Source organism: Papio anubis, chromosome 4 (assembly GCF_008728515.1).
Source record: "Papio anubis isolate 15944 chromosome 4, Panubis1.0, whole genome shotgun sequence".
In the NCBI taxonomy this organism is placed as follows: Eukaryota; Metazoa; Chordata; class Mammalia; order Primates; family Cercopithecidae; genus Papio; species Papio anubis.
In genome coordinates, this window is record NC_044979.1 from 153,362,211 (window position 1) to 153,380,719 (window position 18,509).

At 34.7% G+C, this 18,509-nt stretch overlaps 1 protein-coding gene across 1 annotated transcript in view; it reads right to left on the minus strand.

The window, feature by feature from the left end:
- The window catches only part of TMPRSS15 (transmembrane serine protease 15), a 132,599-nt gene that overhangs the window by 43,375 nt on the left and 70,715 nt on the right, over positions 1–18,509 (minus strand). Inside the window, exons 15-18 of the mRNA XM_003895602.5 lie at positions 16,975–17,100; positions 14,220–14,360; positions 3,944–4,054; positions 1,745–1,877 (exon numbers count right to left, since the gene is read on the minus strand). Of these exons, the coding sequence (XP_003895651.3) occupies positions 1,745–1,877; positions 3,944–4,054; positions 14,220–14,360; positions 16,975–17,100 (511 nt within the window). The remainder of the gene's footprint in view (positions 1–1,744; positions 1,878–3,943; positions 4,055–14,219; positions 14,361–16,974; positions 17,101–18,509) is intronic.

Sequence of the window (18,509 nt, forward strand, 5' to 3'; positions counted from 1 at the left end):
TCAAACAAATCGACAAGAAAGAAAAACATATATTCTGACTTTAAAAATGGGCAAATTATCTGAATAGACATTTCTCTTTTTTTTTTTTTTGTATTTTTTAGTAGAGACGGGGTTTCGCTATGTTAGCCAGGATGGTCTCGATCTCCTGACCTCGTGATCCGCCCGTCTCAGCCTCCCAAAGTGCTGGGATTACAGGCTTGAGCCACCGCGCCCGGCCATCTGAATAGACATTTCTCAAAAAAAAGACATACAAATAGCCAACAGAATATGAAAAAATGCTCAACATCACGAATTACTAGAGAAATGCCAATCAAAACCACAGTGAGATACCTCTCACCCCTGTTAAAATAGCTTCTATCAAAAGAGAGGCAGTAAGGGATGCTGGTGAAGATGTGGAGGAAGAAGAACTCCCATAGACTGTTGGGGGAAAATATAAATTAGTAGAACCACTATTCAGAACATTATGGAGGTTTCTTAAAAAACTAAAAATAGAACTACCATGTAATCCTGCATTTCCACCGCTGGACATATATTCAAAAGAAAGGCAATCAGTATATCAAAGAGGATATCTGCCCTCCCACGTTTATTGCAGCACTATTCACAATAGCCAACATTTGGAATCAACCTAAGAGAAAAGCATATGTTTTATAATTAGAAAACTTTTGGCATGTGTTTTTATAGATAGGTATATCTATATTTACATGTACATAGAGTGTATAATATAATTTATTGCTTAAGTATTTGGCGCTGATTTTCAAAGACAAAGATTAGTCTAGATTTTAGCATTACAATAATGTATAAAATAGACATGGTTCTTCCCTTTATAGACCTTATAGTTTAATATGACAAACAAATTTTAAATGATTTAGTGTTATAAGTTATAAAGATAACCACATGTGAACCAACATGGTTAGTAATCATTAAATCTTCAAAATTATGTATGTTTAAGGATCAGAATGGTGGGTTAGAGTTGACAGTTTGTAAAATGCAAAATAAGTATGTTATTGCTACTCATTACTTTCATTTTCTACCTAATTACTTTTAAGACTTGATGGGAAGGTAAAAAACAAATATGGCGAAATTACATATTTGATGCAAGCTATTATGGCATTAGACTGGGAGGTATAATACATTTTTGATGAGTTATTAATTGGAATTTTTACTTGCATCATCCTTCCTGAGAATATCCTTCTTTATCTTTCTATCATATAAAATTTATAGAAATACTATTGTAGTGGAAGAGGTTATGTAAAATTTTTAATTTTTAAAATATTTACAAATTTTGCAAAACCTCTCCCACTACAATAGTACCTCTATAAATTTTCCAAAAAAACTATTGTAAATGTGTTGCAAAGATATAGCAAAATCATATTCTCTGTAGTACCCTTGTGATTATTTATGTATATTATGATATAGCATAAAATGAAATAGTTCATTTTTTAAAAAGTCATCTAAAAATTATAAAATCATGAGAAATGCTCACAGATAAGTATTTTGTATAACAGAGCATATTATATTTTATATAATATTTACTCGTACTTACATTTATACAGTATACAAAGGTTACCAACAGTGGTTATTATTTGAAAATAGGGTTAATCAAGATTTTAATTTTCTCCCTTTTGCTAATGTGTATTTTCTAAATTCATAACTTTATGAATTTTAAAGCTCTTGCTAAATCTAATTTGATCATAATAAAAACATTTGAGAATCTTTTAAAAGGGAACTCAGTAGAATTACTTACCCTAGTCCCAGCAGTTGACAAACATCATTTGAAATGTGGGTGGTCCAGTTCTCAGCACAAGCTGTATGCCATAAGCTCTGGATTCTGAACTGCACTAAACCATTGTTGTTCGTTGTGCCATTGAAAAGACGCACTAAAGACACGGAGAGTATAATGGTGGTTACCAGAGACTGAAGGGTGGGGAGAATGGGAAGACATTGCTCAGAGTACAGAGCTTCAGTTAGACAGGAGGAATAAGTTTGTGAGCTCTCTTACACAGCACTGTGACTACAGTTAATAATAATGTACTGTATATTTCAAAATTTTGCAAAATTGCAAAATTTCAAATTTTCCCATCATGAAAAATGATAAGTATTTAAGGTGATGGATAGGTTGATTAGCATAATTCAATCATTCCTCATTCTCTCTCTATATATACACACTTTTTATAGATACATATATACACACATTTTATATATACATATATACACATTCTCTATATATACATTCTCCATACATCCTATATATATATTATATATAATAATATCATGTAACCAATAAATATATAGAATTAAATTTTTTAAATTTACAGCTAATTTTTTAGAAAAATTAACAAAAAAAGATGCATTAAAGAGATTAGATTACACTTGTGGTCATTTTGACCTAAATTGATAAGAGTAGATTACGGCCTCTAAACTAAATGTGCAATGTTCTTAACATCTCAAGTTTAGAGACTGATTGTAGTTTTTCTTAAGAGCATGATGGAAGGTCTAATTTGAAAAATATAAATTTAGCAGATAATTTTGCTCTTTTATGTAACTATAAAAATGGAAAATGCAGAGATATGCAAGTTTATTACAAATCTATACAGCACATAAACAGAAAATAAAGTTATTTGTGAAGAGTATACCTAACAATATATATAAACTTAGCTTCTGGAAGACAGAAACTCAAGTTTAGAGATTACTTTAGGAATTCCCGCCCCACCAAAAAGTACTCTTTTCTTTGTACTTGCTTTTATACCATTTGATTTCTATCATCTCATTCATCATTTTACAACCATTTTGAACAGACTTTTAAGACCATTAGTGGCCAGGTAGGGACTGGACCAAGTTAAGAGAGTTAATCAAGGGAGGAAAACATCAGTAATTATTGTCTTACCTACAAACACTATGTTGTAATTCTATAAAATAATGCTACATTGTTTACCCTTTTCTCCTATTACGACAACAGTTAAGAGCAGTGACTATAGAATTATACAAACTTAGGTTCAAAAACAGCTACGGCCCTTACTAGGTGTGTGAACTTTGGCAGCCACTTATCATTTCCAAGCCACAGTTTCCTCATGGGTAAACTATAGCTGATTTTTTTTTTCTTTTTTGAGAAGGAGTTTTGCTCTTGTTGCCCAGGCTGGAGTGCAATGGCACGATCTTGGCTCACTGCAACCTCTGCCTCCCAGGTTCAAGCGATTCTCCGCCTCAGCCTCCTGAGTAGCTGGGATTGCACCCGCCAACATGCCTGGCTAATTGAGCATTTTTAGTAGAGACAGGGTTTCACCATGTTGGTCATGAACTCCTGACCTCAGGTGATCTGCCTGCCTCCGTCTCCCAAATTGCTGGGATTACAGGCGTGAGCCGCCACGCCTGGCCAATTATAGCTAATTCTTATTGTAGATTTTTTTGTTTTAACTTATTTACAGTGCATGATGCATAGTATGTAAGTGTTAAAAATTTGCTTAGAAATAAAAAGACATAATAAAAGTATCCATTACTCACAATGTTATTGAGGTCTGGAAGGGGAGTTGGACTGAAAACTCAGCAGGGCAGTGGGAGAAAGTGACTTATAAGTAAGCATACACGTACCTCTGAATGTGGGCAATAAACAGAACACAGTAGCCAATATGCGTGGTGCTAGCCTGCTTGGTTTGGAATGCTGTCTTTGTGGTATTCTAGGCTTCCTATATATGAATATTTGTTGCTCTAGAATTACAGTTAATAAGTGTGGCCAAATTGAAACAAACAGTAAACTGAGGCCTGCGTATTAACTTTTCTCCTAACCAGATGGGGACGAGGTGCTAAAATCATCTCAGAGATGAGATGTTCTCATTCCAAAGCATCAAAACAGGTCCTAATAAACACACTTATAATCTTTCTTTTACACCATAGAATCCAAAGGCAGAGGCTAAAGTCATAAAAGTATTTTCCTAAAAATAAGGCATACCACAGTCTGCTTCATCGGAGCCATCCTCACAGTGCAGATGACCGTCACAGAGATTTGCCAGTGGAACACACTCTCCATTTTTACATTGAAAATTGTCTTCCTTGCATGGCTCTATGGGGAAAGAATGTTTATTGTATAGGATAAAGAAAACACAAATGGATGATTCTGGAGTACAAATCCCATTTGCTCCCCTTTAAACATGAGTCCTTTGCCACAGCACAAGGTGGAGCCAGCTTTGATACTGAGAAACACCATCTACTTGGTTGTTCAGAATGCCTCAGAATTAGTTCCCAAGCTGATGTTTATGTCGCTTTAGAAGAGCATGGATGAAACCTCAGACATCTCTTTGCAGCAAAACTCAGGGAATTTCTAAGAAGTGGCTAAGAGGTCAACTCACCTCTTCCTCATAATTTTGTTAGTATCTCTTCAATAAACAAACTCCTCCACCCCAAACGAACATACAAGCAACAACCACTGAACTGTTTACTCAGTCACAGAGAGGTCCCCTGGCCTCACCATCCAAATGATACTTCCAAACCTTTGTAAGAAAGAAATGTGGAAGTTGTCTGTTGGTGGGATCAAAGTTGGATTGGGTTGGAAACAGAGGGCTCAATTAAAAGTGGTCAGACAGGAAAGAGTAGTCACAAGGAAACGGAAACTTTGCCGTATCTGTAATGTGAAAAGAAGTTGAGGATAGAGCTCCAAATAATTAAAGCGGTGTTGGAGGCATGGGCATGTGCTTGGCACATGGAGACACAAAAGGTAAATGAAAAGGCTGGGCAAAGAAGAAATTGGGTAGATCTGGAGGCCATCGGTCCTTGTTTCCAGAGTTTGTTGTGCAAAAAGAGGCCTACTGGAAACATTCCTTATCTAGAAGTAGCTGCTGCTGTTTCCTGAGATTGTTTGGTCTTTAAAAGTTTTGTTCTGGGAGAGCCCTCATATCACTGGGAGAGAAAGGTTTGCTTCCCTCTTCTAGCACTTTCTGATTATGGCTTACAAGGTACAGTTATGTGCTGGAAGGAGAGTAGGAACTCCGTGAGGGCCACATGGTTCCCTGACAATGACAATGGTTGTCAGGTGTGGAGAGGTTCAGCGTCTTATGCCCTACATGGCACATGAACAATCATATGGGGAAGCAAAAGCACTTGATAAAAATAAGAAAAGGGAAGCTTGTAGTTTGAAAACTATTAGTGTCTACTAGTCAATACAATAACATTACTATTACACTGCTTTCAAGGAGACTCAATTCAGGTTAATATGATTTCAGAAAGAAATTATAGAAGTATCCATGGAGACTTTCTGAATTTATGATGACCAAACATAATGACACTTGAAAGAAATTATTCCTGCTCTTTTAGAGTCTAGGTTGTAGACTCACATCTGAGAGTACTGATAAATACCGTTATACTTCTAAAGAGAGGGACTCAGTTTAGCCATATCACACTTATTGAAAAAAAGACCAAAAGTAGTCCAGCAACTATCAATATCCATCAGCTATTTTCAGCTTTTTAATAAAAGGGCATTAGAGTATTTTTCTAAAAAATATTGAATAGAGTATTTGGGGGGGGTTTATGGGGGAAAGTGGAGTGGGGCCATCCAGCAAACCAAGTGTGGGGCGCCTTAAGAGAATCAGTTCCTAATTGAGTTGCCTGAAAGAAGCAAGGTCAGCATCTCACTCCCTGGCCAAAAGTTGGCTACACTGCATAACCACAAGGACCAGGCTTTCATGGGACTAGTGCTAGGGGTTTCAGATTTTTAAAAACTCTGACATTAGCATGAAACAGATTTTAAGTAATAATTCTAGGATACACATCAATGTGTGTGTGTGTGTGTGTGTGTGTGTGTGTAACTAAATTAAAATTTACCTTTACTCTGTTCTATTAATTCCTATCCTATCCTATCCTATCCTATATTATCCTATCCTATCCTATTCCACCCCACCCCATCCCATCCCATCCCATCCCATCTCATCCCATCCCATTATATTCCATAACATTTGCTGGGTAGTGAAATATACAACAAACATAAAATTTGTTGTGTAGTGAAACCCAATAAATCCATTTCACTACCCTGGTTTTTGATAAATGCCAGGATAAACTGAAGTATAGTGAAAAGATTAATGAGACAGTGACATTATTTTCCTGAAGTTTGTGGGCAGATAGCTGTGTAAATATAGATTAGTGATCAATTCCCATGAAATGAAATCAGAAGTTAGAAAGTTGGCAAGGTGGACACTGGAAAGGTGGTCAGATGGCAACTGCCTGGCAAAGAAGTCTGGATCTAGCACAAAAATTGGAGGAATGGAACCTGGGGATTAGGGATTTGGAGCTGAGCAGGGTTATAAGAGATTATTTAGGAGCTGTACTACCCATGTCTACAGTACAATAGTCCAGGGCTGGTGAAACAATGCTCCAAAGAGCTCACAAGTCTGTTTGACAACAGAGCTAGCATTTGGCCAGAAGTTGGTATTTGCCAAATGAAAACTACGATGGTAAAAAACAAACAAACAAACAAACAAACAAACTTCCTATCTTCCAACGTTGGAACTATGGGAAGAAGAGGAAAAAAGAGAAGTATAAAATAAAAAAAGACAATATTTCCACCCTCCTCTGCCTTAAGTTATTAGGCCAAGGTCTGTGCCTGAGTTGAGGGATAAAAGAAGCTTTGAATTAGATAATATAAAAGTGTTGACATCATACTTGACTGTTCATTTTAATACTTAAACGTGAGTGTAAGTTACTCAGATAAAATGATTTAACAGCGGAAGTAACTGAAAAAGTGCAGAGATCCGCCTGAAATATCCAGAGACGAAAAAGGAGATTTGAACTAAAATAAAGACAAATGAATCTTTTGTTTTGCTTATATTGTCATTGAGGTCAGTCATTCTATAAACTGAATATACAATATGCCAGCTGTAGTACCCATAAAGCCTGTTTTCTGATGTTCGTATGTCCAGGGCTTAGCAAAGTGTCTGGCACAGAGCAGGGAATAAGTAGATATTTTTTAAACATAAAGTAAATTAACGTATGTTAAAAGATAGATATGCCTCAAAATAAGTATGAAGCTTAGTAATAGAGTTGATGTAATATAAAGCACTTTTTAAAACTATGATTTCAAATCAAGTTTAAAATTTAAGATAATCAGCTGATAGTAATTCTAGTGATTTGACAAAAATCAATTTTATGAACTATGAAAATATAATTTACTTAAATTTCAACAGTGGTTAAGACATAAACCCAAAAGTAATATGATCTTGGTTGAAGGTACAATTTAGCAATTTCTTTTTTTTTTTTTTTGAGACAGAGTCTCGCTCTGTCGCCCAGGCTGGAGTGCAGTGGCCGGATCTCAGCTCACTGCAAGCTCTGCCTCCCAGGTTTATGCCATTCTCCTGCCTCAGCCTCCCGAATAGCTGGGACTATAGGGGCCTGCCACCTCGCCCGGTTAGATTTTTGTATTTTTTTAGTAGAGACGGGGTTTCACTGTGTTAGCCAGGATGGTCTCGATCTCCTGACCTCGTGATCTGCCCGTCTCGGCCTCCCAAAGTGCTGGGATTACAGGCTTGAGCCACCGTGCCCAGCCTAGCCATTTCTTTTAATATTTCTCTGACCTTGGACAAAGACATTAGTGCTTCTGAGGCTCAGTTTCTTTGACTGTCAACAGAAGTAACTATTACTTTTGTCTTAGGTATGTCAGGAGAATACATTTTAACAAATAATGAAGTATGCTTATCATAACAATATATATACAGAGAATATGCAGTACATAATATTTTTAACAGTAAAAACAGTAACAGTAAAAAAAAATATTTTTCACTGATTTTTTTTTTTTGTTTTTGAGACAGAGTTTTGCTCTTGTTGCCCAGGCTGGAGTGCAATGGTGCCATCTCGGCTCACTGAGACCTCCGCCTCCTGGGTTCAAGTAATTCTCCTGCCTCAGCCTCCCAAGTAGTGGGATTATAGGCATGCACCACCACGCCGGGCTAATTTTGTATTTTAGGTGAGACAGGGTTTCTCCATGTTGGTCAGGCTGGTCTCGAACTCCTGTTCTCAGGTGATCCGGCTGCCTCGGCCTCCCAAAGCGCTGGGATTACAGGCATGAGCCACCATGCCCGGCCTTTCACTGATATTTTTAAAGTTAACATTCTTACTCCATGTGCTAGTTGTGCTATTTCTCCCTACGAATAATGAAATAAATATGAAAACATAACTAATCCTTTCCTCTTAGGCTCTTACAATAATAATCGGAGCTATTTGTAGGCTGTACTTTAAACTTTGAAGAATTCTGTATTTTTTCAACTGAAATCTGAGTTACCTTATTAAGAAAATATTTTTAGAAAGCCATGGCTAGTTGTTTCTATAAATCTTTATACTATGAGAAAAGTTGGTTACATATCTCAGAATATAATGCTATTATGCAGGTTCTTGAAAATGTAATTAACAATTTGTTTCACAAACATATTTTTAAACCAGATTAGTGAGATGACAAATGGGCAGAGATAATTACAGATTCTAAAGACAGCATTAATACTTTGACTCTATATTTCATCTTTCAGGTATTAATTTTCCTTTAGAAAAAAGGAAGTCTTAAATATAGGCAGAAGTGTTTGCGTTCAGATATCGTGTCTTGTTTATACTTTAATAAACCTTATTTAAAAAGTTGACAGCATGAATTACATATCCATGATCAATTATATTAATATACTTACAGAATGTTAGTCACCACTCTTTATTTTGAAATTATCTTATTACATTTTTCATAGCTTATTGAAATCACTATGGAGAGAATGAGTTCTCAATGACAATAATTTAATCACAGATAAATTTACTGATAATTTTACCCTCTTACTAATGTAGCTAGGCAATATTTAATTTGAAAATCACATATGAGTTGAATGGAAACAGACCACTATCTGAATTAAAATTTAATTGATAACATATAAATATCTAAAAAATGTAATTCATTTTTGTGCTCTAGCTGAAGCTGTTAGGGTTATATTCTATGAATCCAGAAAAATAATAACTTGTTTCTATAAACTGGATGAAAAAATGCTGAATGGGGAAAATTGCATTGTTACTGAACTGAACAGAGATTTTAAAATCTGAGAAGTATAAATAAGCTCTTTGAAAATTTTCCTTACATGCATAAACTGGATTCTGATTCTTTGCAACATACAATAGTTCAGCTTCATTAAGCAGTCTTTAATCCAACCGTTTAACTCTCTCTGGACTCTGAAATCTTATTTCTGATAGTTTTATGCCCATGATGAGGGAGAGAAAAAGAAATATTGCTTAGAATTGAATTTCCCCATCTCCTTTTATGGAGTCTCCAGTAGCGTTGCCTCATTTAGTCAACATATGCTTGGTTTAAAACAGAATGAAATTGATCTCTAAGGCACGTGCCACACAATCTGGGGAGGGCTCAAACCCTCAGCTGCCACCGTAATCAGCTGCCACTTCCACAGTTGCCTGACAAACACTATTGAATTCCATTGTTAAGACTCTGAGTATCAGAAAAGAGCAATAAGGGGACATTTATAGGAGATAGATCTTCATAAATCTCTATTACATATACTTTATTACAATAGAAATGGAAATGTTAGGAACATAGTACAAAGAAAATAAGATACAAAAATACACTATACAATTGCATTAAATTTCAACTGAATGTCTTGGAAGGTGTCCCTACAACATCTCCAGAAGATAAGGGAAGCAAAAACGATGTTTGATGCCCATTTATACTTTTTTCTAAAAGAACCACCAAAGTCAAGTCCCAGGATGTGTGTCCAATCTCACTTTCCCTTACCAGCTTGATTAGCCTCCACAGCCAAGTCCCTGATTCTGTAATTGCTTTTCAGTCTTCGGGTATAAAAAATAATTTTGACGGAAGCAGACGGTGCTGATGACAACTCAATCATTCCATTACTCACTTCCCAGCAGCATCTGCCCTATGTCTAGGAGGCAAGTGAAACCACATTCCCCATGTATTTATCATGCAGTGATGGGCATTGAAGACTCCATTCTAGCTTTAATCAAGGGAAGTTTCCCTTAAAAATAACTTCATACATTACACACTAATGTAACAGTACTAAATGGAATCTAGCTGTAGGCAAAAGAAATATAAAGAATCTATGCACCATAAACTTGGTGTCTCTTTTGCGTTGACAGAAATAGATTGTGCTCTGTTTTTGAGTTTGATCTTGAATCATAATTGCTTATAATGCTTTTTAAAGTCTTTGATGTTGTGTTTGTTTCATTATAAGAATCTGAGACAGGAAATAAATGAAAAGAAAGAACAGCAGTATCTCAAAGAGATATCTGCTCATCTATGTTTATTGCAGCGCTATTCTTGATAGCCAAGTTATGCAGTGAACCTGAGTCCATCAACAGATGAAGACAGAGAGAGAATATGATACCTTTGCACAATGGAATATTATGCAGTCATAATAAATAATGAAATTCTGTCATGTGCAATAACATGGAGGAAACTGGAGGATATTATGTTAAGTGAAATAGTCAGGCACAGAAAGACAAATGTTGCATGTTCTCATTCATAGGTGGGAGCTAAATTAATTGCTTTCATGAAGATAGTAAATAGAATGGTGGTCACCGGAGACTGAGAAGGGTACTGGGGAGAGAGGATAAAGAAGGGTTTCAATGGGTACCAAAACAGAGTTGCATAGAAGGAATAAGACCTAGTGTTTGGTAACACAAAAAAATGACTATAGTTAACAATAATTTATGGTATATTTCAAAATAACTAGGGAAGACAATTTGGAATGCTCCTAACACTTAGAAATAATAAATGTTTGAAGTGAAGAATATTTCAGTTTCCCAGATTTGATGATTATAAATTATATGCTTGTATTAAAATATTACATATACTCCATAAGCATGTGTAATTATTATCAGTCCATAAAACACAATTTAAACAAACTGTAACTGTAACTTTTGATGAAAGAGATCTGTCTCCATCTTCCTTTTGACAATCCATTTTCCTCTTTTCAAGTCTTTTCTCCCTTCTCATTTTCAATTTAAAATAGGAATTTAAAGATCTACCTTTTCTTCAAATTTTGTTTCAAGATGCTTTCACTTTTGCAGATGGCGGAATGTCCTGTGCTGTTAGTCTGTTCTCACGCTGCTAATAAAGACATACCTGAGACTAGGTAATTTATATGAAAAAGGAGAATTAATGGACTTGGCTGTTTCATATGGCTGGGGGAGCTTCATAATCATGGTAGAAGACAAAAGAGGAGAAAGGCACATCTTACATGGCAGCAGGCAGGGAAACTCCTTTTTATAAAACCATCAGATCTCATGAGGCTTATTCACTATCATGAGAACAGCACAGGAAAAACCCACCCCCATGATTCAGTGACCTCCCACCGGGTCCCTCCCACAACACATGGGGATTAGTACAATTCAAGGTGAGACCTGTGTGGGGATACAGAGCCAAACCAAATCACCTATAATTATTTCAATTGTTTGGATACCTCAATAAATCTAATCCCCTATCTGTTAGAGCACAGTATTTTTTGTAAAACCTCAATTACTTCAGGTTTTACTATTTATCTCAATTCCTTTAAAAGTATAACACTTCTTTCAAAAATCGTTTCCTTGACAGAATTCTTGAAAAAAATTTAGGATGGCCTCCAGTAGAATAGTACTAGGCATTAGATATTTACTTGCTCTGTTTTATGATACTTTGCAGAAGAGAGTACAGAATTTTACTACATTTTACAGGAGTTATTGACCCTTGTATATTTTTTAGTCATGGGATTTTCTCTTTAAAACATGAGAAATATTACTTCAGTATTACTTCATTGTTTTAATATTCATAATTGAGTGAAATATAAAACTGATCTTATTTTCAACACCTACAGAAATAATTTTATTTATTCTGCTAGATTTTTTCAGAAAAATTTCCCTCTTGAAATTTAAAACTTCACATAGAAAGTTGTATAACACTGATTCCTGCTTATTAATCTTTTTTACTGAACACGCTAAGGCTTCATGATTTTTCAGGTAATTTTATTCAGATTCAAAAAGTGTATAATTTTTCTTTCATTGTATCTTTCACTATTAGTTTTGATCTGCTTTTTTTTTTTTCAATTTCAGGAATGTTTATTATTTGCAAATTTGGCTTGGTGTTTTTTCCTGCATGCCCATTACAGACTCTCATATGTTTCCATCTTTCTTTACTTATTGTTTTTTCATTCTTCATCATGCTTTCCTGCAGCAATTTTTGTGGAAATGTGTGTGTTCTGCACAAGAGGTTCTGAATAATTGTGCAATAGACCAGAAAACTAGGTGGTTCACACTGCTAACAAAGGCCTCTAATTAAGTCAGAAAGATCTAATTATGGCAGAGTTTCACAGAAAATTGTTCTGGCCAAAGATGGCCACCTTCTTCCAAATTTCTTGAGAGGAGACTTTATTGTGACGTCACTTGTGGGAGCCAGTACTGTGCAAAGACTATTCTATCAGGAGCCAAACGTTATATAATAATTAAAAAAATTGGGGTCATAATTTTACATATAAAGGTATTGGTGGTAACACTTTGTGTTTTTCTGTCATCTAAAGTTTGCTATTAACTAATTTACTTTCTATATAACAGTAAGAAAGATTTAGCTTTTTTTTGAACATTACATAACCAGTCTGTTTTATCTCAAGTGTGCTCGATTATTAACTACCAAAATGTCCTCATCTATGTCCATCACCCATCTATACTTTAAAAGTATAACTCAAATGTTGAATTAAATTAAAATAATAGGTTCAAACTAATTGGCAAACAAACAAGGTTATAGTATAATCATCAGCAATAAAATAAGAAAAAAAATCAGTGATTCAATTCAAGATGACATTTTTAAAATTATGTTGATTAACATTTTCTAAAGCAATGATCAAATTTTCTTCTAAGTTAAATTCTTCCCCCCCACACACTTATGTAAATACATATCTATTGATATTTGCATCTCAATGTATTTTCTTCTTTACCTAACAAAATCATGTCATTTTCCATACTTATTCTTTTTAGTGTACTCCATGATAAGATAAATTATAATTTTGTGTAGATCTCAAAGTGTTTACTAATTATTTTTTATTGATCCATGTCACTGTTGCTTGTAAGTAGAGTGGCTTCTAAAATCAGTCACAAAATCCAGATTAATCAATTGAGCTACCACTTACTTCTATCTAAGTAGCATGGATAATACCAGTTGTGGCTCATTTTCAGGCCAGATGATAGACCCCTTAATTCTTTGCCATAAAGATTAAAGCAGGCAGCTTTCTGGGATGGTGTCAAAAGTCCTGGCCAGTTGTGAGTGGAGGAACAAAGATAAACGTAACCTAATAGTAGCTGGATTTTGTATTAGCTAATAGGCCAGATGAAGACGAACTATCCAATCCTACCTCTTTTCTAGATATTCAAGTGTAAGACATCAATTCCACAAATATTTCTCTTCCTATGAAAGAGAAAGAGAGATGTAGGAAGTAGCATATATTCTGTTTTTCTAACATATTTGCACCTGGAGAGAACCACTGAGTTGTTGGGCAGTTCTATGAGACAAATCATAGTCCAAGGGGAGTATCAAGTTGCAAAATTTCTTTGCAGACTGCCGAATGTAAATATATGCAAATACTAGATATATAAATATATATATCCATATTCATATATATCCATATATATATATATATACATATACATATATCCATGATGAACATGCCACTATTTTGTTTGCTCTTGTTGATTATTTTATGGATATAATAAAACACCCAGTGTCGGAGGGTTGGGCATGCCAGCAAATAGCATTAAATTCCTACACTGCAGTGCTTTACTCCGGTTGTCTCCAATAAGTTAATGATGTTAATTATTTAATTGAATGTTGTTGGCATGCCAACAGCTCTCTTGCCTGTTTCCTTCTTTGCTCTCTGAAAACGTTCTTGACATGGGAAACATGACAGTGTTCCTTCCTTACAGGGTCAAGTATCCTACTTTTAACATTTAACATGGCCCTCTTCAGTGAACAAAATTCAACACTCCTTACACATCAGAGAGGTCCAAGTAAGTCTGCTAAAAACTTTTGTGACTTCCTACTTTGAACAAACTTAGGTAATCGTGATACAGATGTAAAGGAGGAAAGATAATCTTCATTAAGATGAGGAAGAATGAGTGTCACAGAAGGAAAGCATTAAAATCATGATTTTGGCCTTGAAATTCTGTATACCTTTGCTGTTTTGCTCCAAAAGTTATGACGCAATGTGTGATTTATGGTCTCTTACCTGGAATCCCCAAGTGATAGCCAGTAGTGAAGTTTGCTTTAAACCCTCCTCTTGCCAACGCATCGTTAGTGATGAGAAGCACAGTCATTCTATTGGTGGTAGAGAATACATCCTTTACTGGGCCAGGCCCTGTGTACACAGCTGTTCCAAAGGAAAATGAGACAATCAGTGAAATGATCCTTTGGATCTAGAAGGAAATGTACCCCACATCTCAGTTCCATCTGCCGGACATAGGGCTACATGCTACATGGCTCGCTCATAGAGCAGCCATAAGTAAATGAACGCATATATTCTTTTACATTTTGAACACTCTTCAACAAAGCCAACTTCTCTTTAAACTTTTTTGATATTACTTGAGGTTTGTGCAGCTCTATAATGTAATGATGAATTACTTATAATATATCTGACTTAGTACCACTGCTATTCAAAGCTCATGGTATCCCAGATAAATGACTACTTATAAAGATCTTTATAAAAAAATGGAGTTTATAGTCACCTTTAGTAAACTGTTAACCAAACATATTCAGTATTTTTTGTGTGTTGAATCATAAACCTAATCTGAAGGATGGATTGTTTAGAGATTGAGAATATTAACTGCATGGTGGCTTTTAAACATTTTCCCCTTAATCCCTCGGCTTTGGGGATTTCATAAACAATAAAACATTCTTTACTATATTTCAGCTAATTAAAAACTACATTTATTTTAAAAAGTTTTATATAAGGGAAGCCCTGAAAGTGATTCAGTTTTAAAAGACCTTCCTGCCTACAAATTTTAAAACAATAACTCAGAGATCTTTCTGGAATTCTTATTTACTTTTCAATGATTTGTTTAACTATTAACAGGTGAAATGACACATTTTATTTTTTTTAGATGATGAGAAGTCTGAAATTTTTATTTGAAGAATAATTTGATCTAAAATGGGAATACTATTTAAGATTTTTTATATATGTATAAAAGAACCAGATTTCAGATTCCTCAGTTCTTTCCAACCTTCTAATCACAACAAAATTTTCTTTATTTGTTCTATGTGTGACTCCCAAAATCCTGGGCTCCCAAAAACCCAGGAAGCTCACACTCTATAACTTTGTGAGATTTTGCTGCAGAATTCTGCATAAGGGCTGACTGATGAAAATGTTGGGGAACCCTCCCCACCACACTGTCCCTTGATGCACTCTAGAAAATGTTCTCTGGAGTTTTCATTGAGTAGTTGCAGCATTCATGTGATTGTACCCTGATTGCATATCTAACAGATCAGATTTTACTATAAATGATGAATACAAGTCCAAAGCACAATTAGATACAACACTTTTTTTGGGTGGGGGGGGGGGCGATAAAACACTTCTTAGTTGTATCATTTCATTCATCAAAATGGATCATTTGAACATCTTTATTTAATGTGTGACTTATCAAGAGACACCTTTTTCTTAAAAATGACCAGCCTGGCCAACATGGTGAAACCCCGTCTCTACTAAAAATACAAAAAATTAGCCGGGCATGGTGGTGGGCACTTGTGATCCAATCTACTCAGGAGGCTGAGCCAGGAGGATTGCATAAACCCAGGAGACAGAGGTTTCAGTGAGCCGAGATCGCACCACTGCACTCCAGCCTGGGTGACAGAGCGAGACTCCATCTCAACAACAACAACAGCAACAACAAAATGGTGGTAGTGGTAGTTAAATAACATATTAGCTATCATGTGTTTGACGATAACTTTTTAGTGTGTTAGCATGTATTCTATGATCTATAGAATACACAAAATTTCCTCTATCATAGTACACTCTGTAACAGCACAAAAATTTCCTCTACAGTAGTACACTCTCCCTAGGCTTATTTAAAAATAATCGATAAATAAAAAAGAGAAATAAACTTTGGTCAATTTTTGAAGCATTCTCAGGTACCTATATAGAAGCAGCTAGTACTAGAGACACAGCCAAAGTAATAATAAAATGTAAAGTAAAACTCATTAAAAAATTTTGTATAACAACACAATTTGAGTAGTTTGAAGTAAAATAAAAACTGATTTAATAGTTATCTTTGGACATCCGATGTACATATAAAGAGAACTACATAATGGGTGTCCTTCGCTTCTAGTCTCCAATGTGTAGTGCTTGTGGTAGCCGATTAATACCAGCTGGTAGGAACTGATGACTCAAAAATATTGTCCAGAATAGTTGAACTCATGGAGATAGAGAGTAGAATGATGGTTATGAGTGGCTGGAAAGGGTAGTGGGAATGGTGGGGAAGTAAGAATGATCAACGGATACAAAAATATAGTTAGAATGAATAAGATCTAGTATTTGACAGCACAATGGGGTGACCACAGCCAATAATAAGTTACCGCACATTTAAAAATAACTAAAAGAGCATAACTGGGTTGTAACACAAAGACAGGAGAAATGCTTGAGGTGATGGATGCACTATTCACATGGATGTGATTATTATGCATTGTAGGCCTATACCTCATGTATTCCGTAAATACATACACCTACTATGCACCCATGAAAATTAAAAATGAATTTAAAAAGTGAAAATAATTAGTCCTGCTTTGTGAAGAACGTTCAAGAAAAATATTATGTTGTCACTATTTTAAATATGCCCTATATTGTAAGCTCCACATAAACTTACGCCACCTTACTATTGTATTTTCATTTTGCAAGTTGTAAAAGAGTGATTACATTTATTAAGAAATGCTCTTTCCATCAGAACAACATCTTGAGCTACACAACCTTTACAATATTCAGATTGCAGACTTACTTAAGAACAAGGAATCAGCTTCTCCACCATCTCTTATTTCAACTACATCGTTAATATTTTCTAAGTCAAATTCTTGAAAATGAAGTTGTATATTCTTTCCTTTTTGTGCATTTAAAATCCAAACACCTTAAAAGTAAGAAGTAACATTTAATTTGGAACACACTTGGTGATTTCTCTTAAAAGCTTCACTCTCTTGAGAATTTCAAATAACTTAAAAAAAATTTTTTTTCCATTTCATGAAAATCAATATTTTGAGGTGTTTCTTTTTTCCTTTCATTACTTTTTTTTTTGGTGAGAAAATATATTGGTTTATTCAGTAATATTTATAGTAATATTTCAATTAAATTTGAAATTATTTAGTATAATTGATATTTTTATGAAATGGAATACTTTAATCAAAGTTTACAAATATTATTTTACCTGTACAATATAACATTTATGAATATCAAAAGATACCAAAATTATAGTTTTATTTTTTTAATTTTCCATGATCAAATTTAGAAGAAAATTAGGTAATTAAAATGCAATCTATAGGACAAGTAAGCTTTAATATTTATTTTAAAAGTTTCTTCATTTACTTACATTTAGTTCATTAAAAAAACAAAAACAAAATGAAACAAGACAAACAGCATCAATAAACACTTCTTGTTTTTATTGATTTCTGAAATGATTTAACCTTCAGATTTTTTTCTTCTCTCATTCTCCATTAGTTTTCTCATTCACTCTTAAGAAATATAACTATATTTATATAGTAACAATTTCTAAGTCTTTATTTTCTGCACTTTTTTGAAATGCAGGCAAATTTATCTACTTATTTACTGTCTATGGCTGTACATATTTCAAATCCAACATGTTCTAAAGAAAAAGTAGAATTATCTCTTTTGCAAACTCATTTATCTTATCCTTCCTATCTCAGTGGCACTACTAATCACCCACTCACAGTTCTCTATGCCTGAAACCTCAGCACCTTCCTTAACCTCCTTTCTCCTACCACATCCAGTCAATCACCGAAGCCTGTTAATACTACCTCCTATATCCTTTGAATCCCATTTACTTCTCAATGTCCTTTGCCACCATGGCAAGAGTTCAAATAACTATAGTTCCTCATCTCCCAGTTGGTGATGCTGATGGTTCTTGTCCCTTACCATCGATCTCTGATCTAAAATGCAAGCTCCTTTTTATCGCCATTTTCCTGTAAACTATTCAAATAACTCCCCAGTGCTCTCAGAATGGAATTCAAACTTCATAACATGGTGCAAAATCCCTTCATACTTCTAATTTTACCCATTACCATTACTTAATTTTTCTTGGCGATTCAAGAAACAGTTGTCTCCTACTTTGGTATGTCAAGGACTTTCCACGTCTCTCCACAGAGTCCTGCCTTTACCCTTATTATAACAGTATTTTGGACATTTTGTGCCTGACAACATATTGAGTCACCATCTATACTGTGCTACATTTGTGTCTTCTTTACTTACTTCAGACTAAGGAAATAAAGTATTGAATACACATTTGTCGAATAAACAAATACATTT